This window comes from Prinia subflava, chromosome 10 (genome assembly GCF_021018805.1).
Source record: "Prinia subflava isolate CZ2003 ecotype Zambia chromosome 10, Cam_Psub_1.2, whole genome shotgun sequence".
Classification (NCBI taxonomy): Eukaryota; Metazoa; Chordata; class Aves; order Passeriformes; family Cisticolidae; genus Prinia; species Prinia subflava.
The window spans coordinates 18,690,931-18,718,429 of NC_086256.1; the positions used below are offsets into that span (position 1 = coordinate 18,690,931).

Sequence of the window (27,499 nt, forward strand, 5' to 3'; positions counted from 1 at the left end):
GGAGAGGTTCAGAGTGGACATTAGGAAACCTTTCATCACTGAGAGGCTGGTCAAGCACTGTAACAGGTTTCCTAGGGTGGTGGTCAAAGCCTCAGGCCTGACAGTGTTTTAGAGGCACTTGGACAGGCCTAAACTAGACAAATAATTGTAGATAGATCCCATCCAATTGAAATTATTCTATTCTATTTTATAAGTCATTCAGCTTTTGGACTTCTCCCAGTGTCCAGTAGAGACCTTGTGAAAATGCTTCTGAAGAGTATAAAAAAACAAAGGGTAGTTTTCAGTGCAGGTCAGTTGTAATAACTTCAGATCCATCCCAAAAGCTGCATGAGAAGAAATAGCCTCATTTGTCCTGTTTTTGCTCTAAGAAAATGCTTGGAAGTATGACAATCATTCGAATTTTCCAAGTCTTTTCCAACTGTAAGAAAGGAGTAGAAAAGTGAAAAAGCAGCAGCAGAACAGATTTGTTCTGCTGTTATCTCTGTGGTAACAGATTAGTAAGATTAATATTGAATATTTTCCTAGAATTTTTTATGAAATATTAGTACGGGGTTTTTGTATAAGATAATTCTTTTGATTTTAGTCGACATACTGGTTTAGGCTACCAGCCTTCAGAAGCCCTGCCTGTGCCAGATGCCTCAATAAAGGTCGGAGGGGTGTGACTCAGCTGTGAGGAGGGTGTTGTCACTGCCAGCTCTGGGCAGGACAGTCCCACCTGCGGTGTCCCAATTTCCATGACAGATGCACGGCTGGCCCGGATTGGCCGCGCTGGCTCCCGCCTTGGCACGGATTGGCTGAGCCTTCCTCCTCCTCTGTCTCATCTTCCTGGGGCACTGGCACTGCCCGGCTGCAGCTCCTCCACACTGACCACAGAGGGACCCGAGGATGCCCACGCATCAGCACTTGGTCGATAAGGTGTGTTGGTGGGGATGTGGTGGACAGGGTGCACACTAACTGGCGATGCTTATTCTCAAAGAATAAAGAATAAGTCTGTGGCTCATCAGGAGGGTCTAGGAGGAGAAAAATTCTTATAAGGAATGGGAATAGAAAGGGGTATACAGGAGTTACTCTTAAACTGTTGGCAGGATGGACTTGCAAGGACTGTGTTTTTCAAATTATGGAAAGGTATTTACCATATTAATTAAATGCTCTATATTTAAAAGCTTCTAAAACAACTTTTGTCTCTATTCAGAAGTTTGCCCAAGGCTTTGGAGGAGCAAACCACCAAAGTGTCTCTTCCAGAGTCCAATAGACTTTGAACGCTGTAGCTAACTAACACTCCGGGATTTAATTGTTGGCTTGAAGTCATATTAGACTAAATACAGAAGAAGATTCTTAAGGTAGCAGCTCAGGTGTTGGAAAGGTGAGGGCCATGTAGACTCACAGATAGAAAGGTTTGAATCCATGATTAAAAAAATAATTAGAATTTTTCCATCAGATGAAGGAACTGAGGATATAGTTAATTTTTCATAATTATATCAAATTAAAAGTTTGCAAATTTGCCAGAATTCCCCATGCTTCTATTTTATAAATATTTAATTTTTTTTTCTTTACATTTTTCATGAAGAAAATTTAAAATATGTGATGCAAGGTAACATGATTGCATTGAGGAAGTATTGGAACTTGGAGGCTATGGAATTTTCTGCCTCAAGTCTGGACCTGGAATTTTTTAAGATGCTAATATCTCTCTTTCTCATCTAAAAGCTAGTTCCAAAAGATGACATGATGAGACTCTTAGAATACCTCTTGAACTGTTAAATCAGAGAGCTGATGCAAAGAGAAGGCATCTCAGCCATGTTTCAACATGTTGTACTTGTATTTCTGGCTCTTTTCTAGCAAGAAAAAGAGGGAAGGTTTCAGACTGGCTTTCTTTCATGGCAGAGTGCAGTTCCAGACAATTTTCCAATCCTAGCTAAACTAGGACTTTGGGCTTTGAAATGGAACATCTAATTAGAAACAGACTTTTTTTCCCCCTCTCCATGAGTCAGGCAGAGATTTCAACAACACACAGACTGGTTCATATTAAATCACTGTTTACCGCATCTGTTGATACAATAGCACCCACATGCTGTATTTAAAACATAATTAGAGGTGGGCCACGTCAAAATGGTCACAAGAGATTGGATAACCACACCCAGCGTGCTGATACCAAAACATGATGCTTACTAGGATCCCATTAAAGTGATGATCCCACTTTGATGAGGCTTTAGAGAGGTACAGTCTTCATCTGCTTTAAAGACACAATAACTTGCTTCTATCACTTTCCTGGTTGCTGCTCTGAGTAGTTGTGACACCATGCAAACCTCCGTCGTCCTACTTGGAAACCTTTCAACATTTCACAGTCACCTGTTTTATTATTTGTTGACTCAGTGGTTTTTTAAAAAGTTGTTGAAGTTCAGAATGAAGCACATGAATGTTCAGAGTCGTGTATTTCTCCCTTTCTTCCAGATGCTTCTGTTACTTATTTCATTAGCATATACAAAACCAAATGATCTTACACAGTCATGAATGAATTAAGATAAAAGATGGTACAAAGTGAACATATCTCTTACATTGTGTTTGAAATGCTTTAAAAAATCTCAAGTAAATATACCCATTCCTTCTGTTACTCTCTGTTCTGTCACACAAGGCAATCCTGTAGCAGACAGCATATAAAATGACATTATTAAATGGTTTTGGAGATTTAGCTGTTGTATCAGCAATTTTGTAGCTGGAAAAGTGAGTTGTTCATAAGAGGTAATGGCCTTCTAAATTATGTAGTGCCATAGTTGAATGTTTAGACTTTGAACATAGGCTGGAAAATCTGGTATTAAACACCTAAGATTACTACTGGGAAATGTTTCCTTTCTTTGTTGGAAACAGTTTACCATCATTGTCAATACTACAAGTGAACTATAAAGAAAATACATTTTTTCTTCATGGACAGTCTTGGAAGATTGCACTTCAGTCTTGTTTCTTAGTTATTTTTTGTGAATTTCTGTACTCATTATATTTTATTCTTTACTAATAGGAAGCATGCATTAGTAATTTAGTATTTTAAAACTGTTTAGAAGGTCAAGAGGACTTTGCAGAAATCTTTTGTTAAGTTCTTCAGGAAGCAAATACTTCAAAAATCTCTGAGAGTACTCCAGGGCATTTAACTAGACTTCTTGACCATCCCTTCGAAGTGAGATTAGGGCAAGCAGTCAAAGGAGAGCATGCTAATCATGGTTATATCTACAATTTGAGAGAGCAAGGATGCCCTCTGAGTTCTGGCATAGCCAAGGAGCTGAGCTAAATCTGCTGGTGCAACAATGAGGAACTTTGTTTTAAGGACTTTTCTAGTTCAAAGGTATATGCAGCAGGTATGGCTGTTAGTGGATTGCTGACATGTAAACCTAAAAATTCAAACTTCCATTAATAATTCAGTATTTTAAAATTATAGTATTTCTGTCTATTATTGCACTTTTCTGCCAGTGTATATAAGTATTTTATTTTTTTTCTTCAAAATACATGAATGAAAGACAGAGCAGCTTTCTAGGCTTGCTTTGTTTGCTGTCCTGGAGAAAAGCAGATATTTGCCAAATATGGCAACTACTTAAAAGGAGTTACTATGAACTGTATTGTCTTTTTATTCCACAGATGAGGAGGCACTCCTGCTTTGTTTTTTTGTTCTGTGGGATATTTTTGCCTGGAATCCTTGGTTTTCCACAGACAAATACCTCAATTGATTGTGATTCTCTGTTGCCAAACTATGAAGCTGAACCACAGACATCTGCACCACCATATATTATTGTTGTATCTTTTGATAACTTTGAGCCAGGAAATGAAGTCCAAGGTAAACAATCTGAATGACATAATTTTTTTTTTCCATGTCTTCCAGAATTACCCGTCTTCATGAAAATCCCCCCATTTCCCTCTCAGTCTAGATAATTTATTTTTTAACTTCAATCTTGTTCATGTATACCTGAGATATTACTATTTTTTGTTTTATATTTGTATGTACCTACTTGTATAACTGAAAATGCATTCTTTCTTTCTTTTTTCTTTATCTAATAAATATATCTTAACTTTATGATGTAATTTTTGTGACAAAATTTAAATTAGGTGGGACAGCTGGTCAAACTGGACTAATAATTAGTTGCTCTTTAACTTTGTATTTGAGTATTTGCTGTTGAATCAAGCTTCTGCAATACAAAGGGATCCTACTCATTAGTTCTGTCATCCTACAGGAAAATAAAAATTCAGAACGCAGTGTGAGACAAGAGTGACACATTTTGAGTCACCCTTCTAAGGGCTGCATCCCAGATTTTATCACATTGCAGGAGGTGGAGCTATTGTGTTTTAAACCACCTTGTTATCTTCCTAATCCCAAATTGCTCTCTGGATGGAGCACCTTAACAGCCTTGTTTCTCCACACTGTGATGCCATCTCATGGTGATGTCACACTTCAAGTAACTTGTGAATGCTTCTTTTTCTAGCCATTCATGCTAGCAGCATGGAAGTGGAAGAGAGTTGTGACCTGTCATATGGCTGTTGGATCTCAGTAGCTGAAAAAGCACAATTCACAAGTAGTTACTCTCCAGCTGGGATTCTGTTTAACCTAGCAGCATGGATGTACTTCCATGGAGAATGATGCATAGGGAGAAGAATGGAGAGGCCCTAGAGTCCTGTTACTGCTGCCCTTCTTGGGAAAATGTGAAGAGCTCCTTGAAGGATGGGAAGGCTCTGTAAACACTCTTTAAATATTTAAAATACTATTGACAGAAAAATGGTGGATGGGTTTAAGTACAGGCAGACTGTTCAACAAGTTAAATGAGATTTATCATGACAAAAATATTGAATCCCAGATGCTACTAACCTTGCCTTTTATATCCCTTTTTTCCTTAATCATGTTTTTTTAGCGGTGCTTTTTTCATGCTCCCAAGTGTAAGCACGCAGTTCATGGTCTCAGAGAGCCACACTAGGTCCCCTTCCATTGGATCTGTCACAGTTTCACTGTGACACGCCATGTGCCACTCCTACAGGTCATCCTGGCAGCATTTAGCTCTGCATTCCAGGGCTTCATGTCATTGCTTCTGGGAGACCTGGGGTAAAGTAGTGAATTACGACTGAAAGTTGATGTCAAATTGGAAGGCTAATTATGCAGATTTTTGGAAGTACCAAATTATCAAGTTATGATTGGTCTTTGCCTTGATTTTTGTCATTCCCAGTTCATCTGCCCTTGTTTTTAATGATGACAGATATGTCTGTTCATAAACCACTGTTCTAATCTTGTTTGCCAAAGTCCCTAATAATGGAATTAGCAGAGAAAAGTTATAATAGATCATAGCAAATTTGGTTATGCCTTTTGAAATATAATTTCAGTTTTGGTACATATAAAGCAGGAAACTGTTCTCTATCATCTTTTTCTGAGCTCATTCAGTAATAAAATTGATTAGCTCATATAATTACTAACTTTTCATATTTAATGTAGAACATGGAAGCCAAACTGTAGTTTCTATCTTTCCTGTTGTAATACATAAAAAAATGTTTCTGCATTTCAGCCTTATGCAAAAGCTAATCTTTTCTTTTAAAACAGAGGTAGAAAGAATGCAGTTCTCTTTCTACTGCAGCAGTATTGACTTTGTAGGCCTAATTAGACAGAAAATAAATAACCTTTTGTCAGCAGGGCCACTGCTCATTTGGTAGAGCAGAATTCCTTTTGAAATTGTCAATAAATCATAAATTTCATGTTACTTTACAGAGAAGCGCCTTTCCAAATTTTTTCCTTTGCACTTATTTTCATTGTCCTTATAATTAAGAAAAGTGTTTTAAATGTTTTTTTAGAATTGTACAGGGCTTAAAGTAATTTCTGCACCATGCAGAATTCTGCGCAATTCCATCTTGTGCCTTGGAGGGAAGCAAATTACATTGTAAACATTTAGGCAGTTTTAGTGGTATATGAAATTTACATTTCTCAAAATGCCTCTTTTCACAGTAACCCTAGAAGCACTTGGAGATGCTGGGTTTAAAGGATTTAATCTACAAGCTCGAGAAATAGATGGAGATGTTCCTGTTGGTACTTTTAAAATTACAGATCCAAACACTAAAGGCTTGGAATGTCATAACATGACGGTATGTGTGCAGTCTTTGGAATTCTTACAGAAGTTTGGGTTTCTTTGAAGCAATAGAAATAGAGATAATTCTTTATATAGCAAAGCTATTTCATCAGTAAAATTTTAAAAGTTAAGTTTTCTCAGGAACTTCATCTATCCTTTCTATGTGGTATGAACCTAATGTAGAAATTCCCTGGCTCTTTGTAGGAGGACATCAGTGTTACCTGTTGTAGCAGATACCATTTCTGTAATAATATAGGTAAAACTCACTCTTGCATCTTATGTAATTATATATATTTCCTTTTAATTGCAGAATTCAGCAGTAAGTCATGCCAATTCAGATGTGAAAAAGAAGGTTACAACAACATGGATTGCTCCACAGGATGTTGGAGAGCTTCAGTTTATGTAAATCGCTGTTTTTCTTTTTTTTTTTCCTTGAAATTTTATTTCTATGTTGAGAGAGACCTGTGTTGTTGTTTCAGATATTCTTGTCCGTCATAGTTTTTTTCATAGTTTGCCATAACCTCACACTATGTTCATTAAATAATATGATTTCCATTTCAAGATATAAAGTTAATGTCTTAAGATCTTAATATATGTAAATAACTCCATTAAGCATAATGTTATTAATGGATCATCAAGTATTCGTTATACTTTGAATCCTTTAATTACAGAAGAAACAAAATGTGAATGTAACTCCTTCCCTGAAAAAATGAAATTCAGATTCTATTCAGTTACACCTTTCTTGATTTTGAACAGTGGCAGAATAGTAATTTGATGTAAATTCTTCTAATATAAATTTTAAAATAAATGTATAACCTATGAACTAACTTCTGAAAACAGGAAAAGACATATTTAGCATACTTTTAATGCTACATTTTTGCAGATGTTAAGCTTGTAAAAACACCACCTACTCAAAAGCATGCTTGAAGTATATTGAAAAATACCTAATATTTGATAGCTTGTATTGTTTGAAATACAGACTTATAATAGGACCATCTTTGCCTTGCTTCATTAATCTTGAGGAATACCAAGAACTGGCAAAAGAATCCAAAGCCACAGTTGCTTCCTCTTGCCATGACTGTCAGAGCATGTGGGACAATTCTTATGGACATTTGAGCCAATGCTCCTCACTGGAGTCACTGCTTCTTCAAACAGTGTCTACTCCTCTTCTGCTTGTTCTCAGCATCTGTTTTAGTTATCTTCAAAATCATGCTGGATGCCAGTACAAGTCGCTATAAGGAAAAGTATTCTGTGAAACTTGTACTGTACACACTTCAAACCAGAACAGAGGGGATATTCTTGGCTGGGGGCAAAGGAGTTTGAGAGTTTATTAGTATTTTATATTGAAATGCTTTGATAGAAAATAAATTATTTTGTTTTCTTTCTAGTGCAACTGTTGTTCAAAATCTAGAGAACTTTTGGGTTGGAATTCAAAGTAAAACTCTTACACCGACACATTCTGGGTCAGTTAATGCGACAGGAAAAAGTAAAAGGAAGGTATGTTTTAGTGTATTTGAATTATAGAAACTGATATAGTAATTAAAGTATCTTTGGCATGATACAAGACATATACTTGTTGTCATTTTTTCATTAACTAAGATGGCCAAAATCATTAGATGTTTTCAATAATTTTAATTTAACTGCCCAATTCTCTTATTAAAATGATGAAAAAATAAAGTAAATATTAATTTTTTCTCACAGAAATGAGGAAAATAATAATCTAGTTATCAAAACAATTCATGTCTTAAAGCAAAAAAAAAAAAGATTTTGAGGAGAACTGTACTGTACTTCTGATGTACAGTGCTGTTCTTAACTGCTGCCCCAGCCCAGCCCCTGGGAACTGTAACTGTAGCATTGCAAGGAGTTGGTAAATTTTTTTTGCCAAGACTTTTGTTTATATGAAACATATGAAACATTGTCAGCTCAAGTAAAGAAAGTCTCCTCAAATCTACTGTACTGGACTGCAGCAGCACTGATTTATATGGATTTGTGATGTAACTAACAGTGAACACCTGTCTTAAGTCTCTCACTTCATCAAGTGTACTTTGTTTCCTGTAATAAGCTGCCTTTTTTTTTTTTTTTGCAGTAAATAATTTGTAAATGCTTCCTCTTTTTTTTCCCCCTCTATAGCTTATGATAGAATTAGAATGCAACAAGGTAAGAGCAATTTTTCTTTAATTTCCCAATTTTCAGTTATCTCAGTTTTGAAATACTTCTCCTACTGGTCCAGTTGTTTCATGCTTTTGTAGCATGAAGATTCTATTGTACCGTTCAAATTGCTTTCCTTGCAAGATGTCATTTATGCTTTTATTTTTGTATTGTTTTGAAAGTATTTTTATTTTGAATTAGTTAACATCAATTTGCAGATGAGATTGTTAAAATGTGTAATATATTGTCAGCAATGAAACATTGATTTCTTCACTCAGACCATGATTGTGAATTCAGGTGATTTCCTGTTTAAAGTAATTCAATATTTTTACACCAGTCAATAAACAGTAACTGGAACCTGTATTCTCTTGCAGCGTGGAGGGACTTACTCAACTGGCCAATGCATCATGGTAAATATTCTTTCACCAAAGACATTGACATGCTGCCAACTGCCCAAGATCTCAAGGGCTAGTCAAAAGTTGCTTCTAGAAATGTCTTTATCCCCCTTGTCACTCAGTTTAATTTTCTTTTTGATAGTTATACCAGTCTGGTTTCTTTACAGGTTGGACCTTCTTCCAGCTCCTCTCAGAGCAGCTATTCAGGCAGTCAGGTAGGAGTCCTAAATTCCAGGATTTGTATTTTTCCTTCAGTAACCGTGAATGACTAAAATTCTGTAACTACAGAGTAGTGAGGTGATTCAATACTGTACTGAAATATCTTCTCTGCTAGTTAACTCAGAATGGCAGAGGTATTTATCCAGCAAACTGTATGCTTGTACCTGGGCTAAGTTCAACTACCTCCACTCTGTTGAACTCAATAGTTTGCTCCAGTTTAATGTCTGTAATGCTGTTAATACCAGACTGTATCTGCAGTTGAAAATTTGGGGATAGCACTGTCTAGTTAGCCTTTTAAAACTTCTGGGATATGCATGTCTGCATTGTCACCACTTTCACTTCACTAATCACAGCAATGCATGCTTGGTTTTTAGTTGATTATCTCCACTGCCATTAATACACCTATTTTCTCTTTAACTCTTAGAAACTTTCTGGTATTTCTCCAGTTTCTTGAATTGAGCTTATCAAAGACATATTTCTCACTATTTATTAGTGGTTCTATTTTTTAGTGAATTATCTGGTAATATTCCATTTCTTCAATCTTTACTGCTTGTAATGAATTATACAGATACAGAGAAACAAATTATTTTGATGTATATGCTAAAACCTGGTTTTCTTTTTCTTCATTGTATTTTTAAAATTTATAATACATATTCTTTTCTAAGAGTTGAGTTTCTCATCTTGTTATATAACGACTTGAAGTTACTATTTTTTTTATAAAATATGAGCCATTCAATAAATTTTGAAAGATGTCATGACCAGTGACAGAGCTTATGGAAGTTATATGAAATACAGATGATGACTAATGTCTCCCACTAAATTAGAATTACTACAGGCAGTGCCAGTGAACTGGTAGCCTCTTTACTTGCTTGTCTCTGGCTTGCACACACACACATTGTCAGCTGCACAGCTTTTCATGCCATAAACAGCGTAGCATTGGATTTTTTCTGTCTTGCCCATTTGAGTTTTTTTATATAGAAATAACTGACTTCTGGTTTTTTTTCAGGGTGGAGTAGTCTACACAATAAGCAAGAGTGGATGTGGCCCTGTAAGCACTTTTTTTTTTTTTCCTCAGCATAACTATAATCATAGTAACTCCTAGCTTTCAATAGCATTATCTAATGAATGTTAATGTGGGAGTCACTTTTACAAATAGAAAACACTGGTGAGAAATAACTGGTTTATTTTTTGTCTTAGGGAGGTGCTGCTGGTACATATGGCCAACATGCCTGCAGAGATGTAAGCTGGATTTTTTACTGATTGTCTCCTACTATGCTTCTTAACTCATCCTCTTATTGAAAATTGCATTTGATTCTCTTCTGTAGAACTATTGAAGTCTTCCTAAGTATATACAGAAAAATGATGTTAGCCTGAGGTATCGTTCTGAGATTATAACCCAAAATTAAAAGTTCCTCAAAGTCTAATCATTTATGTTTTAAGGTCTATATGTACATATAGGTGATACATAATATCATCTATTAGAAACTCTTAATTTGTTTCCCTACTAAAATGTCAGAAGTCTTAGTGCTTAAAAGTTTTTATCAGGCAGAATTATTGTCTTTGGATATTGCATATTGTGGAACATTATTAAGGATTTTTTACAATCTTTGCGTATTAATTCTTTAATTGTAGAGAAACTTCCGTTGTCCATCTCATTTATTGCATTTTCATGTGAAAAGAAATTAATAATTAACAATTATTGTATAAATAAATACCTGATTTATATTTTTATTTCAGTCTGCATCCTTATCCAGCAGTGGTCTTACCTATGGCCAGGTAACTGTATTTTCCAACATGTTTCTAGCTTCCTAAGATATTCAAAAGCTAAGCAGTTACTCCAAAATTTAACAAACAGTAATTAAATTTGTGGAAGGGTATAAAGACAAACTCTGTTCAAATGATTTAGTAATGATCATGTCCGGAAATAACTTCATCAAATTAATTACATATGTGGTGTTTGTTGCTATATCCCTACTTCCATTTTCCACCAAAAATCAATTATATTTATTCTATAAATGGACACCAGTTACTTTTATTATGCTTTTCCAAAAGTCAGTGCTTTCTTTGATGGTTACTAAGAATTAAAAGTATTACTTTTGACTTTTGCTTATGCATTTCTACTTATTGGTTGATGAAATGCAAAACATCACTGCACATTATTTTATGCTTCATTTAAATAATTTGTCTTGTTTTGACATATGCATCCCAGTTTTTCCAGATTCTATAGCAATGGTAGTTTTTTAATTGAGCAGAAAGGTTCTGTAAATTGGGTTGGTTTTTTTGGATAAAGGTTGAAGAGCTTAATTTTTTTCCCTTCCAATAGAATTAGTTTTCATACAAACTTCCAATTTGATGAAATTTGCAGCTTTTATACAGTACCACATAAAACTAGTGAAATGGGCTTTAAAAAAAATTAAACCAGTTGATTTATTGCAGTTGTTCATTTATTAATTGCCAATACATTCACATTTTTCTTCGGACTCTTACTTTGTACTTCAGAGATATCATGATAGCTGTAATATTCTTGTGGAGAATAGTGCTGTAGTAAATTTGCCATACATTTACCTAAGCAACAAATGAATTCTGTGTTCTTTGCAGTCTGTCCCTTCCAGCAGTTCAGATTCCAGTAAGAAGGTAAGCACTCCTCTTCAAAAGGAAGAGAATTCTTACAGTTATAACTTAGCATGACTCCTGTTATTTCAGTTGACTCTTCAAGGTTTTAACCCAGATTGATTCATATTATTTGATTTGATTTGGTTCTTAGAGGTAGAGAGAGCTTCTAATGAGAAAACCTCAAAAGCAGGAGATACAATTTTTGCATTTGGCTTAGGGTTTTTTGAATGAACTCAATATCAAATCTTCTTTGTTTGCATAATACTGAATAATGACAAAATAAATGGATGTTCTAGTTTGGGGTGGAAAGTTGACAATCAAAAAGGGCACACAGTACAGACCAGTAGATAAGGTACAAGACATGAAATCTTGCTTCTGTCTCTACAGCTGAATCATTATGCTGTTTGTGGCAAATCTTTTATCTGCTTATAGTTTTGTGTAAACTGTGTATAAAAATACATATTTCTTTACTTGGTGATGTACATTAATTTTTTAATAAAAATGTTATTTTATAAAAGGGATCTTCCATAGCATTATAGCATTATTATCAGAGTTTCTAAATTGAAAAATTTAATATTAATCCTTTTTCTGACATATTTAACAATTTAAATAATCCCCATGGTGAGTAAACAGCTCTCTCTGGTTTCTCCATAGGTAGTGGTCGTTGCCAACAGCAACCCTTTTCCACCTGTGGTAAGCTGTTTTTCACTACAATACTTATTTTCTCTACAAATATTTTTGACCCAAAAAGCTTTCAAATACCTATGTTTTTAATTATTCCTAGAGACAATATTTTGGCAGGCAGGATTTACCCTGTGTGTATAGTTACCATCAGGGAAGGCATCTTATAAGATGGGTACAAACCTCGTGGTTCAGTGATTGCTGTTAATACTTGCAGAGACAATGGATTAGTTGCAGATGCCAGGTCTCTCCATGTGTACAGCCTCTGTGTTCCTGAATAGTTTTGATTTTCTGTTTCTATTGCAATCTTCTTCTGTAAGTTCACTTTCATTCTCATTTTTAAATTACTGCATATCCACTCTGCTTCCTTGGAACTAAAACTAAGTTTAACTTTCAGGTGCTTGAAGTGAACTTTTATAATGTCACTTTATAGATGTTTAATTTCTAACTGACCATGTTGCTCTAACCTGAATAAAGGCTAAGATGCATTTATTCTATGCCATCCTTTTTATATCATTCTTTCACATTCCACTATGTGTTGCATCTGAAATTTAAGGGCCCTTTTTCCCTTTCTCTGCTGCAATATTCTGTTTGGGCAAGTCCTTGTGCAAAATAATGAAAGATTTTTCTGTTTCTTTGCAGCGTCATACCTTCCCTCAGGTAAGCATACTTCTTGTGACTCCTATGGTATAGGAATAGTTCTTATGGGATCAAACCAGTAGTCTCAGGATACTGTGTGCTACTCTTCTGCATTTGTCCCTCATGTCCCAGAACTGAGCAAAAATTGCCTGGATGAGGAAGCGGGTTTGTATGTGTTGTGTGTGCAGTGCAGGTGACAGTGAGGCAGGTTGGAGGGGTGATGATGTCTCAGCTTTCCTCCCCACATTCGGAAAATCTGACTGGTAGTGCAGAAAGGTGGTGCACAAAACCTGTGCTCTGCTGCTCTCCACAGGAGATGTAAGAATAGAAAATTGCTTAGTAGGGCCAGTCTGCCTCCCCAAACCTTCAGAACTGAGGATAAACTAGCTTAATGCTGGGTGTTAAGAGCTGATACAAAGTACATCACACATAGGACCTTTCTCTTTATTCTCACCAACTAAATACTTCAACTTAGTATTTTCTGTTTAAGTGCATTGCATTAAACAAGTCAATTAAATGTGCTACATTATGTTTCTTTGTTTCTGGATTTTTTTTTTCAGAGTTTGGGAAGCTCTGCCACAAGGATCATAGTACAGGTAGACATTTTTTTCTCCATTATACTTGAGCTTTAAATGAAGATTCGTCTCAGTAAACTAAGTAATAATTACTCTTAAGGAACAAATAAGTGTGGATAACTTTGAGATATCTTAGATGTCCACAAACTACAGTGGTGGATTAGGACATTTCTGCGACTACAGCAAAGGGGTGGCTGAAAAAACACTGTTGCAGCTGTTTTCTACACTTAAAAACTTTGAAAACCTCTGTATGTAAAGTCCATTGGGCTCTCAAAATTGGCAAAATTTGATCATCTTGGTCCGCTCAGGAAGGAAGATGGAATTCTAGAACTAAAGCTTGAAAGTTAGTATCACATCAAATATAAATTGCAACCTGCACAGTTTCATTTTCATTTAAACAATCCACTTTTTAATGGCAACACCCAGTTCAGAATTACTTTTTTAAAATCCTGCCGTTAATGCTTAGGTGAACTGTTGTATTTGTAATGTTGCTTCTTGATAACCAGGCCCTTGGAAATTTGATTGCAATCTAATCTCATTAAGAGCATATTTATAAAGTATTATGGATATCATTCAGACATTTTTCTGGGTTCTTTGCTGTTTTAGCATCCATCCCACTCTTGCTGGCTAGTCAGTCCATTAGATGCCAGTCCATCAGATGACAACAAATTCTCACTTTCATTGAAAGATCAGTAGCAGGTTACCCAGCAGAAATTTGTCTTTCCAAAACCATTGCTTTCAAAATGTATTGCATTATTTCCTTCCATGACTAGTGATGAATGCTGGCAAAGAAAGTAATAAGATTTACTTTTTGTTTTATTTCTGACTTAAAATGTACAGTGTTTTGATTATGCAGGTTAACTGTTTTCAATGTATAAATATAAAAAATATTTTATTCTCATAATCCACATATTTTGTGGGAATCAAAATATTTTTTGCAGTGGCTTTTCCTTACGTTAAATTACAACTGTGGATTTTTTCAATTTTTGTTTTGGCGAAGCTTTTGTCAAAAGTTTGTTGTGCTTATTAATAAAAAAATCAGTCATAATGTGAATACAAATAGGAGTTTAAGGTAATTTGTGAGGTACATTTGAAAGGCAGAATTATTTTAACTCACTTCAAATACCACAATATGACACAAAGGTGTATTATACAATTAATTTTCGTTAAGAAAATCATATCAAGATATATAAATACTTTAAACATTTTATTTGTGTACAATTTTTATATACATTTTATAACACATTGGGGATGGCATGAAGTAAGAAGAGCTGTAATGAACTCTTTGTGGCTTTCAAACTGTTTAGTCGATAGAAGGACAGAGTTGCCTCTTGAAATGGCTTAGTGCATAAGCAATTCCTCTTAAAAGTATATAACCTTTTTTGTTCCTGTGTAGAGTGGACAAAAACAGCAAAGCAGCAGCAGTACTTATATTCAGGTAAGTAAACTTAAAAAGTGTTATAAATATTTCTGTAGACTACACTTAAACAGGCCTAGCACAACTCAGGAATAAATTGTTTTCTACATTTAAAAATGGATTTCACAGGTGCAGGTATTTCTATTTCCCTGGCTTTTGTTCATGAAAATACCATCTGTTGTTGGTGTTCAAATGATTTTGCTTGTGGTGCTCACAAATGCATTTCCATGTGTGATGGGTTGACATGAAATGAGTGTATTCCACTCAGCATAAAGGTCATGGCCCTGAGAGGAAGGGATTCTAGGCTCACTACAACACCATCAGCCCCATACTGACAGATTCAGACCCCATGCAGATTAGACCTCAAATTCCAAAAGTTGTAAGGGGTAGTTGCTGAGCCATATCAAGAATGATGAAAAATCATAATTGTGGAACTATGTCTTCCAGCATTGTTTAAAGCCATGAAGATAGAACTGCTTGCGTGAAAAAAGCGAGGGAATTTTAGAAAATACTCACACAGTGGCATCATAAATTATTGCAAACTAAAACTTGAGACTATTCATAGTATGAACTCAAGTATGAAGGCTTGTTAGGTCTTCCTCTGCTTGGAGGCTGGGGGATTCAAAAGTCTGTCAATATTCTCTACAGCATGTCATGCAACCAGAAAACAGTTTCAAAAGGGCAGGTGTGACTTTTAGGAATGAGGGCCACAGGGAGGCCACAACTCAACAGCACAAATATTCAATATGCACAAGTTTGGCAGTCATGGCTTCTAATGAGAATAGGATGATCTGTTGCAGGGCTGTTACCAGAGTACTCTTTCTCCTTTGTGCTCTTTGAGAAATCCCCATGGAGCTGCATTTCTATAAACATCATGCTCTTTGAAGAAGCCTCCTTGTCAAGGTGTTAATTATCTTCTCTTTTTTTAAAGGGTTCCCAAGGCAGCCAGTCCTATGGCCAGGTGAGACTTCGTTGCTGAATATATTGAGCTTTTCTGTAGGAGCCTGTCTTGTAAAAGGGGTTAAGGGCATGGGCAGTTTTTTTCCTTCTTGATGTTTCTGAGTAGTCCTTGATTCTGGTTTGTACAACTGAAGTACCATGAAGCAAAAAACAACATAGTACAGAGGAACTTTAAGAAGAAATGGACTTTCTGCTGATGTACTAAGACAATACAGCTTTGTTTGCAAATATCTTCTTACCTTCCTTACAGATCTACAGACCTCAAGGTGGCAGTTCCTATAGCCAGGTAAGCCTCAGTCAGTCACCAGTCAGAACAGAGCATTTCAGAAATGAAGCACTGTGGCACTGTAAAGACACTTAGCAGTTCCTCAGAATTTGAACTTCAAAGGACAGTTTTCCCTGGAAGTGTCTATTCTCACACTCAGCATTTATGCGCATGCTACTTATTGATGCATAATCCCAGTGTGTGAACTCATCACACTCAGCATCCTGGTGAGGGCCAGAAGATGCCAGGCCCTGCATGCTGCCCTGCATGGCTTTGGGATGTAGTTGCTTGCTGTTGCTAATGCAGGCTGGATCCCTGACTGAAAGGGAAGTAACCAAACGGTGTCCTTGTCTAGGGTGGACCAAGTTTCTCAGGCAGCAGCAGCTCCTATGGCCAGGTAAGCAAACTGGCTGTTCTGTAGAAAGCTCTTCCCTGATCTCTCTGTGACTGGCATGACTGGCAGATATTTCAGAGTGATGTTTCCCTCGGCAGTCTGTGCCTCAATTTGGGCTGTGGCTGCTGCTGAGAATAAGACAATGTGCTGCACTTGTGTACAGCTGTTAGCACACTCTTCTGTGTCCTTTGGCACAGGAAGAACCTTTTAGGGAGTCCTGCATGCAGCTCTTATCTCCATAAACATCCTGCTCTTTAAGGAAGCCTCCTTGACAAGTGTTAATTACCTTCTCTTTATTTAAAGGGTTCCCAAGGCAGCCAGTCCTATGGCCAGGTGAGACTTTGTTGCTGCAATGTGCTGAGCTTTTCTGTAGGAGCCTGTCCTGTAACTGGCCTTTGGGGCATGGGTGGTTTTTACCTTCTCAGTGTTTCTGAGCAGTCCTTGCTTTGGTTTGTACCACTGAAATACCACGAGGGAAAAAATAACATAGTAGAGAGGCACCTTTCATGGAAGTGGGTTTTTCCTTCTGGTATTCTGTGATCCTGTTGCTGCTGTGCTGTGACTACACTTATGCAACCCTTTACAAGTGACACCTTGCCTTTCTTACAGGGCTCCCAGCCTCAGGGTGGCAGCTCCTATGGACAGGTAATTGTCTGTCAGAATAAAATATCTGAGAATGTGAAGTGCAATTGTCCTGAAAAGTTAGAAGATTTTAAAATATTCTTTTTTCAATTTGTGTTGAATTCTTAACCAATATATCTCTGAATCCATTTAAAATACTTTGTTAAGAACATGACCATTGTGTTTTTCATGGACAGATACAAGAATCCTAGATTTCTCCTGCTATCTTGCCTTTACCATGGGTTTGGAACTTTATAAATTTATGGTAAAAAAAAAGTCTATTTGGTGCTGTTCCCATTTCAGTTGATGGCACAGCACAAATTTACAGTCAGTTCTAGCTGCCTCCTTTGCTCTCAGCGGAGAACTAGGGTTGAGAAACTAAAGAGTATAGGGTCAGGTTCTCAGCTGAATGAAGAGCTGGTCTTTGAGCCTGTAACCAATGAATGTCTACATCCTTTTACAGTTTTTATGTAAATTAAAGCAGCCCTAAGATAGCTATGAATTTTGTCAGGATCTCTCTGTCAGATAGCAAAGATAGACAGGATACTTCAAATACTTTTTGGTAATCCCTGTCTTCATAACTCTCCCAGGCAGCTGGGCACAGGTCTGCATGTAAATGAAATAACTGCACTTTTTTGAGATTATATTGAAGGCAGATTGCAGCAGCAAATTATAACCACATTAACTTTAAATTAATGAGGTTTTTTTTTAAGTACGGTCATCCTTGGCTAATTAATTTGACCTTCTACTTTGAATTGCATTGGTTTGTTTCCATTTTACCCCATTGACTGAAAAACAGAAGGAAAAATAAACATAACAAGAAAATTTTGTGTCCCTTCCTGGAAAACTCTCATAAATTAAAGTAGTGTCTGAGACAGATGGCAAACTACTCTATGATTGTCATTCAGGAAACACAGTGTGATCACCTGTTTCTCCAGAATAAGAAATATCAAAATAACTCTTGTTAAGCAATTGAGTCTGTACATTCCCTTATTCTGTTTTCTAGCCCTAAAAATAGACATTAGAGAGGCATCTGTTTCACAAATACAGTAACTATGAATCAATGATTATTTCATACAGGGGTACCAGCCTCAAGGTGGCAGTTCCTACGGCCAGGTAAGCATCAGTCAGTCACCAGTCAGAACAGAGTATTTCAGAAATGAAGCCCTGAAAAGACACTTAGCAGTTCCTCAGAATTTGAACTTCAAAGGACAGTTTTCTCTGAAAGTGTCTATTCTCACACTCAGCATTTATGCGCATGCTACTTATTGATGCATAATCCCAGTGTGTGAACTCATCACACTCAGCATCCTGGTGAGGGCCAGAAGATGCCAGGCCCTGCATGCTGCCCTGCATGGCTTTGGGATGTAGTTGCTTGCTGTTGCTAATGCAGGCTGGATCCCTGACTGAAAGGGAAGTAACCAAACGGTGTCCTTGTCTAGGGTGGACCAAGTTTCTCAGGCAGCAGCAGCTCCTATGGCCAGGTAAGCAAACTGGCTGTTCTGTAGAAAGCTCTTCCCTGATCTCTCTGTGACTGGCATGACTGGCAGATATTTCAGAGTGATGTTTCCCTCGGCAGTCTGTGCCTCAATTTGGGCTGTACACAGGTGTACAGCTGTTAGCACACTCTTCTGTGTCCTTTGGCACAGGAAGAACCTTTTAGGGAGTCCTGCATGCAGCTCTTATCTCCATAAACATCCTGCTCTTTAAGGAAGCCTCCTTGACAAGTGTTAATTACCTTCTCTTTATTTAAAGGGTTCCCAAGGCAGCCAGTCCTATGGCCAGGTGAGACTTTGTTGCTGCAATGTGCTGAGCTTTTCTGTAGGAGCCTGTCCTGTAACTGGCCTTTGGGGCATGGGTGGTTTTTACCTTCTCAGTGTTTCTGAGCAGTCCTTGCTTTGGTTTGTACCACTGAAATACCACGAGGGAAAAAATAACATAGTAGAGAGGCACCTTTCATGGAAGTGGGTTTTTCCTTCTGGTATTCTGTGATCCTGTTGCTGCTGTGCTGTGACTACACTTATGCAACCCTTTACAAGTGACACCTTGCCTTTCTTACAGGGCTCCCAGCCTCAGGGTGGCAGCTCCTATGGACAGGTAATTGTCAGTCAGTCATTGTTCATTATACAGCATCTGTGTGATGTTCCCATATACGTGTTGAGAATTCTGTGGTTTCCTACTTGAAACAGTGAAGAAAGTAACTCTTTAGAATTCGGTCTTGTGAACCTTTTTCATGTGGCTCAACAACAATAGGCTCACTGCAGCAGCGCTTTCCCCAGTAGAAAGGAGTGCATGCAGATGTTTCTGATACACTCTGTATTCAACATACTCAGTACTTTACCAGATAATTCACAGTAGGATATACTTGTGTTTGAAGCAGCCTCTCAGCTAAAGCCCTTAAAAATTCTTATATATGTTTGAAATGGAGAATAGGAATATCTGGATCATGAGCTATTCTTTTCTTTTTTTTTCCAAGCAGGGTGGATCTGCTTCTTATTTTGGCAGCAGTGGCTGTGGACAAGTAAGACTTTTTTTCCAAATTATTTGAAAAGTAGACCCGGCTTTCTTTGCAACAGTAACATGTTTTTAATAATTTTTATAATATTTGTTAGTTTGAAATCTATTGTTTTCATGGTTACATAAACTTATCTAGCACAGAGGTCAAGAAAGGCAGATATTGTTGGCCATTGTAATGAATATGAAATGGCTGCTCCCATTTAGATTTGCACATGGAAGACAAACAAACAATCTGTCCACTTAATAAGTATGTAAATCTTTAGATCTTGCTCCATTTATTTTCTCTAGAAACAATAGGATTGGAAAGTGACTCAAATGGAATAAGAATTAAATTAGTAGTTTTCATCCTGATTCCATTTCAGCTTGTATGTCTAAAATGGTGTATAGACATTTGATGATGAGATTCCACATGAAAGCATAATAGGTGAGGCCAATAGTCAACCTGTTTGAATAAACATATTGAGGAAAAGCAACCAGAATGAAAGATTAGTATAAAACCAGACATTTTTGGCAGAAATATTAGGATTGATGTAAATTAGGCATGAATGGAAATGGATCTGAAAGCCTCACAAGGAGCAGTACAACAAGAATGCAGTTACCAGCAATGAAAATGATAAACACTGAAGAATGGGTGATTTCCACCAAGAGGTGTCACAAGCTGACTTATCAAGAGAAGACCTTTGCTATAATAATGGGAGGGTGACAACCAGGGTAGAACTCTTTCTGCGCGTTGTTCTTCACCCTGTTATCACAAAATATACCCAGGCAAATGAATGGCTCTGAGCAGAAGCCTTGCCTAAAATCCATGGTGGTGAATCTAGCAAGAGATTGATGGTCACATTTAGATAGATGGTCACCCAACTGTAATAGTTACTTCCAAAAACCCACCAGCAGTTCATCTTTACCCATCATGAGGAACTAGGATGATACAGAGAGACATAAGTTACCAACCTACCTCTTTCCATGTGGCTCACAAGTATTCACTTGATCATCTGTGTGCAAGAGTCTTGATCCTTGTATGGGGGTATGAGAGTGACAGAGGGTAAAGCCACACACGTAAAGGGTTAAGTAAAATTAAACTCACACTCTGTAAAGTTAGATGTTGAGTATTGTTACCCTAATTCTCACACAGGAAATTTTAAGGAAATTAGTTACTTTGCAAGAAAAATAGCATTCACCTTTTTGTTTGTTTGGGTTTTGACAGGGTACCTCCTATGATAGCAATCCCTGCCACCAGGTAAATGGTCTTTCTCCTCTTAAGATGCACCTGAAATTAGTTTTGCCACTAACCAAATTACTCTCAAATTCAGATTCATATTGCACAAATAATGTAATCTTATGATTTTTAAGATTAGAACTCACTGTTCTGTTCACAGGAGTATCACAGAGGCTTTTTTGCCGCTTTTTCCTGGCATTACATTTTGAAATGTCTATTTCTATAGGACATTAAGGCCAGATTCTAGAAAGAAGATGTCTGCTACAGAATTTTTAACTGTCATGATGTAAATCAGGGCTGGAGCTCCCCAGCTTCTCTCTTCCTATCAAAAGCCAGAAAATATTTTAGGACTGCCACTTGAGGTTCCTGAAACAAACTGAGTTTGTGCAGTGAACTATAGATAGCTACCTGTGGTTTTTTTACAAGTTCAAGAGTTGGAGCTCTACTAACCACTATCCTAAAAGATGTCAGCTATGTTAAAAGAAGTAATCTCTGTGATATTAAAAATCAGGCAGAAAATGGCAACAGATGATTTCCTTTTTATTCATAATATTTTTTTTGATTCTTACTGAGTTTTCACAAGAAACAGAAAAATCGGACAGAATAATGGCTTCAACAAATGCTCTGTTTTAGCAATATAGATGAATACTATATTTATAAATATGAAAACAACGCAAATGTTGCTAAAATATATTATTATAATGTTGTACAATATATGCAATGCACTGTATACATACATTATTGTAACTTGAAAGAATTATGTATTGAATAGGTATATATTTTGTAATAGCTTTTAATTTTTTAAGACCTATTTCTTTTTAAGACTAAAGAAAATGCTTAAATTTTGTTCCAAAATCTTCTAGAACATTGAAAGATAATACTTTTCATTTAATTTTTCTTTGACTGTTCTGAATGAAGCCTCAATCCCATTTTAGCAAATGGTAAATATCTCACTCACTTCAATAGTTCAGTATTTCACTACTCTTATTATGCACTTCTGGCACTAATACTTCTACAAATGTCTTTTCTGATTTCACTGGAAGGAGTTGCATTCCTCTCTAAAGAGGGCACATTGAAACATACTGAGTGTTTTATTTAAGACCTTTTCCTCGAGGCCACTGTAGCTCACAGGTCACAGCTTTCCGTGCAATAATGCTACCAGGGGAATTTGTGTGAATTAGTTCCATTTGTATAAATTAGGTTTTCTACAGGAGAAAAACAGCTACATTCTCTAGAGAGTGTTCAGAATGGAACTCATCTGTGCACTAGACATTACTTAAAGTTAAATGTTTGAGGTTCCCTGATTTATGTCTCATTTAGTATTTATCATTGCATCACTGGCAATCTGTCTCATTAGGTTAGAAATTATATCCATATTGTATATTTGCTTCTACTTCTTACTCTTCCTAAGCAAGTATCATAGCTTTCATCAAAAATATTACACGGCCAAACAATGAGTGTCTAAAGCATTTTTGTCTAATTTATAGGGTGGATCACAGGGTGGTCAGGTGAGTAAATCTTTATTATCCATTGGTAAAAACTTTTAAAGCAATTCTAATTCACACTAGTTTTCTTGCTCATGGGGATACAGACTCTTGCAGAGTCTCTTTATGTCCAGTCTGTAAGTAATTCTCTGCAAATACTTTTTATCAGCTATGAAATTCCACTTAAATAACAGTGGAATAGAACTTAGATAGAACTCAGCAACCTGTGATAGCTGTATGCACTCGGATAAAACTCAGCTCTCCAGCATTATAACTGTTGCTGTCTTGTTTTCACAGGGTGACTCATACTCCTCACAAAACTATGGTGGTAGCCAAGTAAGTATTGCCTCCCACAGAGGTTTTATGAAGCTTTTAACTTCTATGATGACTGATCAATATCTGATCAGCAATATGGTAATGTAAATTCCAATTATGTTGTTGTTGTTTCTTAGCAGGGTGGATCATCATCCTTCCAAAATTATGGTGACAACCAGGTAAGGAGACCTTGATTTTCTCCTGGTAAGAATTTTATTAATGTTAGAAAATTTGTCCAGATATCTTGAATATTGTATTTGTTCAAAGGAATCCTAGGCAATTGTTTATTTGAGCTTTACAGCCTCTGAGCCAAATCACAATTTCTTCTGAAAAAGAATTTCTATTTTTTTGTTTTATAGGATGGATCTTACTCACAAAACTATGGTGGTGGCCAAGTAAGGAATACTCTATTTCACTACTAATACATCACTTCATATAAATTTTAGCCTCTGCTCAAAATCAGGTTTTCTATATTCTAACCTTATATAATTTTTATTGTTTGTTTTTTTTTTTAAAGGGAGGATCATCCTCAGACACCTATTATGATAATCAGGTAAGTAGTTCTTTCTTTCTCCCTGTTACATATTATTTGTAGTCCCTGCATCAACTTTCTCAAAGATTTAATAAAACATAATTGTTTCTGTGCTCTTTGTAGTTTGGATTTGTTTCGTTGGGTTTTTTTCTTTACTGAAAATTGGAACATTCCCTGTCAGCCACTGTTGCAGCTATGGATTTGGCTCCTTTTTGTTTTATAAAAATCCTAATTTAATTTAACTCAGCTTCTTCTTTGCATGAGCATCCCTTCCATCTTGTAGAGTAAACAGGAAAGTGTATTTTTAGCAATTACTTTCTGTGAGGAAATAACTGCTATCTGATGTCCTTCTAGGAGTCACAAGATTCCTCATATGATAATAATCCCAACGCTTGTGATGATGTGAGTATGCTTTCTCTCATGTATTTTCGTCACAACATTTTTCACATAGATGAGAAAATACTGCTCTGCTAGATGCAGTCTTTGGAGCAGAACAATCCAGAAAGGAGGCTGAGTTTCCACACTAACAGCTGTTTCAGGAACTGCCACTTCTCTTGCTGAAAATTGTCATATATGTGTTTACAGATACAGTTAGTGCTTTTAAATGCAATTAACTTGATAAAATGAAATATGAATAAAAATATTTCAATGGCTTTGCAATAACAGATACTTTCCTCAAAATCTAAGGGTACATTTTACATTAATTTAAAAAAAAACTGCAAGAAAATCTTTAGGTACGTACAATGAATACAAGAAGAAGTGATAGATATTCCTCTGCTTTTCATGTTACATTTGTACCAATCTAAGGTGGTTGTTACAATGTTTTTCAGACTGGGATGGTAGAATTTCAAACTAATTTAGACAAAACTGTGGAGAATGGAAGTAATAAGTGATTTTTGTTGTGTCTGTATGCAGTACCAGAAACAATTCATTTTCTTTAGGCTTACTTTATTCAAATAATTCTTTGAAAAATGAAATAATGTATTCTTTTCCAGAATGATACTACCTACAAAGCCAATGGTCAGGTAAGTATTTTGTTTATTCTGTAGTGTTCAAATTCTAACGATTAATGACAGTGTTAGTAACTGAAACTTCTGTGTTAGACCTGTGGACCTTTAGTATATGATTGCTTTATAATACCCTTCAAAAAGTTAATTATTTCTCTGTACTCAAGTCTGCTGTACAATTACTTCAAACAGCATAATACTTCTGAGAATATATACTTATACATTTTCTTCATAATATATCCACTTTGACTGGATAATTTGGGAATTAATCACCTGAGTATATGGGGCATGTAGCCATCTCAAGCTTTCCTCACTCATTCAGATTTAAGGTCATTTACATTCTGCTGTTGCAAAGTAACATTTGTGCCCAGTATTGCCCAGTATTACTCCTGCCAAGACTTTCCGTCTGTCCTGCAAGCAGAAATGGTGATTAACATGAATAGATTTTGAGCAAACAAATACACTGTTGTGTAAATAAATTACATTTTCTCTACTTGTTTCTGTTCATAGAAAAGCTTTTTCCATCTGTCACAGCCTCCTTTTGTTTTACTGCCATCTAGAGTAACCTTCTGTCATCAGCTACTTGCCTTTTCAGTTCTCAGCCATTCGCTATTCTGCTTCATTGTTTTCCCTATTTTTCCTCTGTAGTACTTAACTACTGCACCAAACGTACTCTAGAAAGTGCAGAGGCCTTCTGAAAACGTCTGCTTTGGCTTGTATTTACCTTGAATGCTTTTTAAGACTCTTACTGATAATAAAATGAAATCTCTGCACATTTTCCTTTTCCAAACATCACCTTGACAAGTAGTAGATTTTTGCTGAGGTATTTTGTGTCGACAGTATGAGATACTAACAGGCTTGTGGCTCCTTTGCAGCGCTCTGGTTGTGCAAAGAAGAAAGTTGTTGTTGCCCGAGTAAGTAACACTTTTTTTTCTTTTCCTTTTTGTCTGTTTGTAAGATTTTAGTACTAACTATACCTAATCTGTCTTAATTATACTAATTTTTTCCCTAATCATGTTTATAGTAGTTAATATCCTCCCACATAAGGGAAAAGTAAAATAAAATTACTTGGATTTGCTCTTTGGATTAATCTCTTTAAGGAAAGTATATATATTAAAAAAAAAATGGACATGAAAATAAATCATACATTGAAGAATTGGGCAGCTCAAATTCCTGTTCTTCATTAAGCACATACAGAGTTGGTCCAAGCTAAAGCTGAAATTAAATCAGTATCATACAAAGGACAGCTAATATTTTAGGTGAAGAAAGATAGAATAATAAGTAAAGAATAACAATGTTTCCTAATTTATTATACTCAGTGGTTGTGTAGGAGATGCAGATATGTATATTATATAGTTGCAAGTCAGACTCAGTAGTAGCCTGTAAAAACTATGTGCAAATAGCCTTTCATTTTATAATAATGCATTCCTATTCAATGTACAAAATAATGGGTCTGGAGCACTTATGAACAAATAACGTGGAAAGAAAAAAAGACCCATCACTGATCATAGAATTTACATCTCCTAATTGTAAATGTTATTGCTTTTTTACAGGACACATCACATGTTTTAAGCAGAAGAGCCGATGATGTACAGGTAAACCATTTCTGTCCCTTTTCCTGAGCTACTATTGGTAGTAGTAAGTTTATAGCTCCTTGTGTATTACTTACAATAGAAGGATCTAGTGTCCACAAAAAAGAACTAATCCTCTTTAGGGTTAGGTAGTTCTTTCCTAATAGAGCTATGTATTTTATTTTATTACCCTTAAGATATGTGTCTTTTTTTTTTGTTGTTTCTTCACAGAATGCATCTTCTCCTTCAAATAGCAGCCACTCTGAGATGCAGGTAATAATGTAGTGTCAACTGCATGATATCAAGGAGCTTTCTGATAAATTATATTTCATTTTTAAATATGTTCCAGTAATTTTTCTGTGCTGAAGGATGTTATTTTGATTTGACAGCATTTTCCCTATAATGTTATAATTTTGCTCAATTGTAAATAGTGATATTAGGCCCAGAATATACATTTTCTTCTGTTCCCTCACCTCACTAAGCAGGTAAGAATTGCAGGTGTTTCTTTACACAATATTTTGTAAAATTAATTTCAAAAACACAAACTATATCATTTCAGATTCTTATTGTAGAAGCATTCTTGATTGTAATGGCATGTACATAATTGTTTAATTTTGCATTTGGTAAGAAGGTACGTTTTAGGGATTACATACTTCTGTTACAAAAGTAGGTCCAACTTTTCATACTCTGCAGGATTGTTTACTGCTGCAGCAGTGTTTATTTAGAGATATTTGTGAAATCTAAATAATCAGGAGTGGCACCTTGTTCTGTTTTTCTTAATATCTTGGATTGGTACCCATCAGCTTCCCAGGGGTCCAAAATCCTGCTACACAGCATTATGTAGATTTAACAGTAGCATATTCCTCTGTCTCAGAGAGATTGAAGTTTAATTTGATACTGCAGACAGATCTCTGAGCTCTGGAAGGTAACCATTTTGTTAATTAGTTTCCCTAATGCCCATTCCCTGTGAATTGTATCAAGTCACTTAATTAGCTTTCATCCTAATTTATGTTGTCACAATAATTCAACAGGTTATCTTCATTGGTGCAGGGAAGTAATAGAGTTTGTAATAGCGTTTCTCACTACATAGTTTTGTACTTTAGATTCTAATAAATGCTTTAATAAAATATAATTATTTTCCTCGCAGGGTGGATCATTTGTTGCAACCAGTGGATCAAGTAATCAGGTCAGGATTTTTTTTTATTTTTAACTAGTCTTATTCAGATAACTTCCTAGTAACTAAACTAAGTCAATCCAGAAATCAGAGTAGTAATTAGATTTACATGGAAAATTGGTGATGTTATCCATTAATTTGTAAATGAGGTGACCCTTTTAATATTAAATTTATCAGAAATGGCTCTCTGATATCACTTTTTGGCACTGTTTGAATATAAAATGTGTTTTGCGGGTGATAGCCCAATGGGCTACTCCTGCCTACCCTGACACTTCTCTCTTGCTGAGGCATCTCCCACTGAGACTGAGAGAGGCACTATCAGTCTCACTTCCAAAGCAAACATCTGTGCACATCTGTGCTGCCCCCTCAATTGTTCTAGGTACAGCAAAGGTCACACCTTCTCTGTATTCCCACAGACTTTCTTCCCCTGAACAGTTTTGCATCTGAAATAAGATTTTATTTTAAATTTCAACAAAGCAATAATTGTTTCCTTTTTATTTTTTTTTTTAATTTGTAGGGTGGTTGCGTTTGTCCTGATGGAAGCAGTGGCCATAGACAGGTAATTATTTTTCTGAGTTTATACTTCCTTCTACATAATGGAGTATTTTGCATTAATCACATTGTAAATATGGACATTTGGTTGCCACTAATGGTGATTTCCTTAGTATGAATAGAA

The 27,499-nt window shown here is 36.0% G+C and overlaps 1 protein-coding gene across 8 annotated transcripts in view; it reads left to right on the forward strand.

Moving 5' to 3' along the window:
* The first annotated feature begins 775 nt into the window (after positions 1-775).
* Positions 776-27,499, forward strand: part of LOC134555702 (hornerin-like) — a 39,572-nt gene continuing 12,848 nt past the window's right edge. For 6 of the 8 annotated variants that reach the window (XM_063407589.1, XM_063407592.1, XM_063407593.1 and 3 more), the window contains exons 1-38: positions 776-915; positions 3,622-3,817; positions 5,960-6,096; positions 6,391-6,482; positions 7,469-7,577; positions 8,211-8,237; positions 8,603-8,638; positions 8,791-8,838; positions 9,849-9,890; positions 10,040-10,081; positions 10,580-10,618; positions 11,441-11,476; positions 12,110-12,148; positions 12,779-12,796; positions 13,336-13,371; positions 14,747-14,788; positions 15,699-15,728; positions 15,978-16,013; positions 16,348-16,389; positions 16,690-16,719; positions 16,996-17,031; positions 18,088-18,123; positions 18,763-18,792; positions 19,069-19,104; positions 19,484-19,528; positions 20,729-20,761; positions 22,228-22,248; positions 22,522-22,560; positions 22,677-22,718; positions 22,899-22,934; positions 23,057-23,092; positions 23,426-23,473; positions 24,067-24,096; positions 24,954-24,992; positions 25,632-25,673; positions 25,881-25,922; positions 26,797-26,835; positions 27,341-27,382. In XM_063407589.1, coding sequence (XP_063263659.1) covers positions 886-915; positions 3,622-3,817; positions 5,960-6,096; positions 6,391-6,482; positions 7,469-7,577; positions 8,211-8,237; positions 8,603-8,638; positions 8,791-8,838; positions 9,849-9,890; positions 10,040-10,081; positions 10,580-10,618; positions 11,441-11,476; positions 12,110-12,148; positions 12,779-12,796; positions 13,336-13,371; positions 14,747-14,788; positions 15,699-15,728; positions 15,978-16,013; positions 16,348-16,389; positions 16,690-16,719; positions 16,996-17,031; positions 18,088-18,123; positions 18,763-18,792; positions 19,069-19,104; positions 19,484-19,528; positions 20,729-20,761; positions 22,228-22,248; positions 22,522-22,560; positions 22,677-22,718; positions 22,899-22,934; positions 23,057-23,092; positions 23,426-23,473; positions 24,067-24,096; positions 24,954-24,992; positions 25,632-25,673; positions 25,881-25,922; positions 26,797-26,835; positions 27,341-27,382 — 1,779 coding nt within the window. In that variant the 5' untranslated portion in view covers positions 776-885. The remainder of the gene's footprint in view (positions 916-3,621; positions 3,818-5,959; positions 6,097-6,390; positions 6,483-7,468; positions 7,578-8,210; positions 8,238-8,602; positions 8,639-8,790; positions 8,839-9,848; positions 9,891-10,039; positions 10,082-10,579; positions 10,619-11,440; positions 11,477-12,109; positions 12,149-12,778; positions 12,797-13,335; positions 13,372-14,746; positions 14,789-15,698; positions 15,729-15,977; positions 16,014-16,347; positions 16,390-16,689; positions 16,720-16,995; positions 17,032-18,087; positions 18,124-18,762; positions 18,793-19,068; positions 19,105-19,483; positions 19,529-20,728; positions 20,762-22,227; positions 22,249-22,521; positions 22,561-22,676; positions 22,719-22,898; positions 22,935-23,056; positions 23,093-23,425; positions 23,474-24,066; positions 24,097-24,953; positions 24,993-25,631; positions 25,674-25,880; positions 25,923-26,796; positions 26,836-27,340; positions 27,383-27,499) is intronic. The other 2 variants (XM_063407591.1, XM_063407590.1) reach the window with 2 other exon arrangements.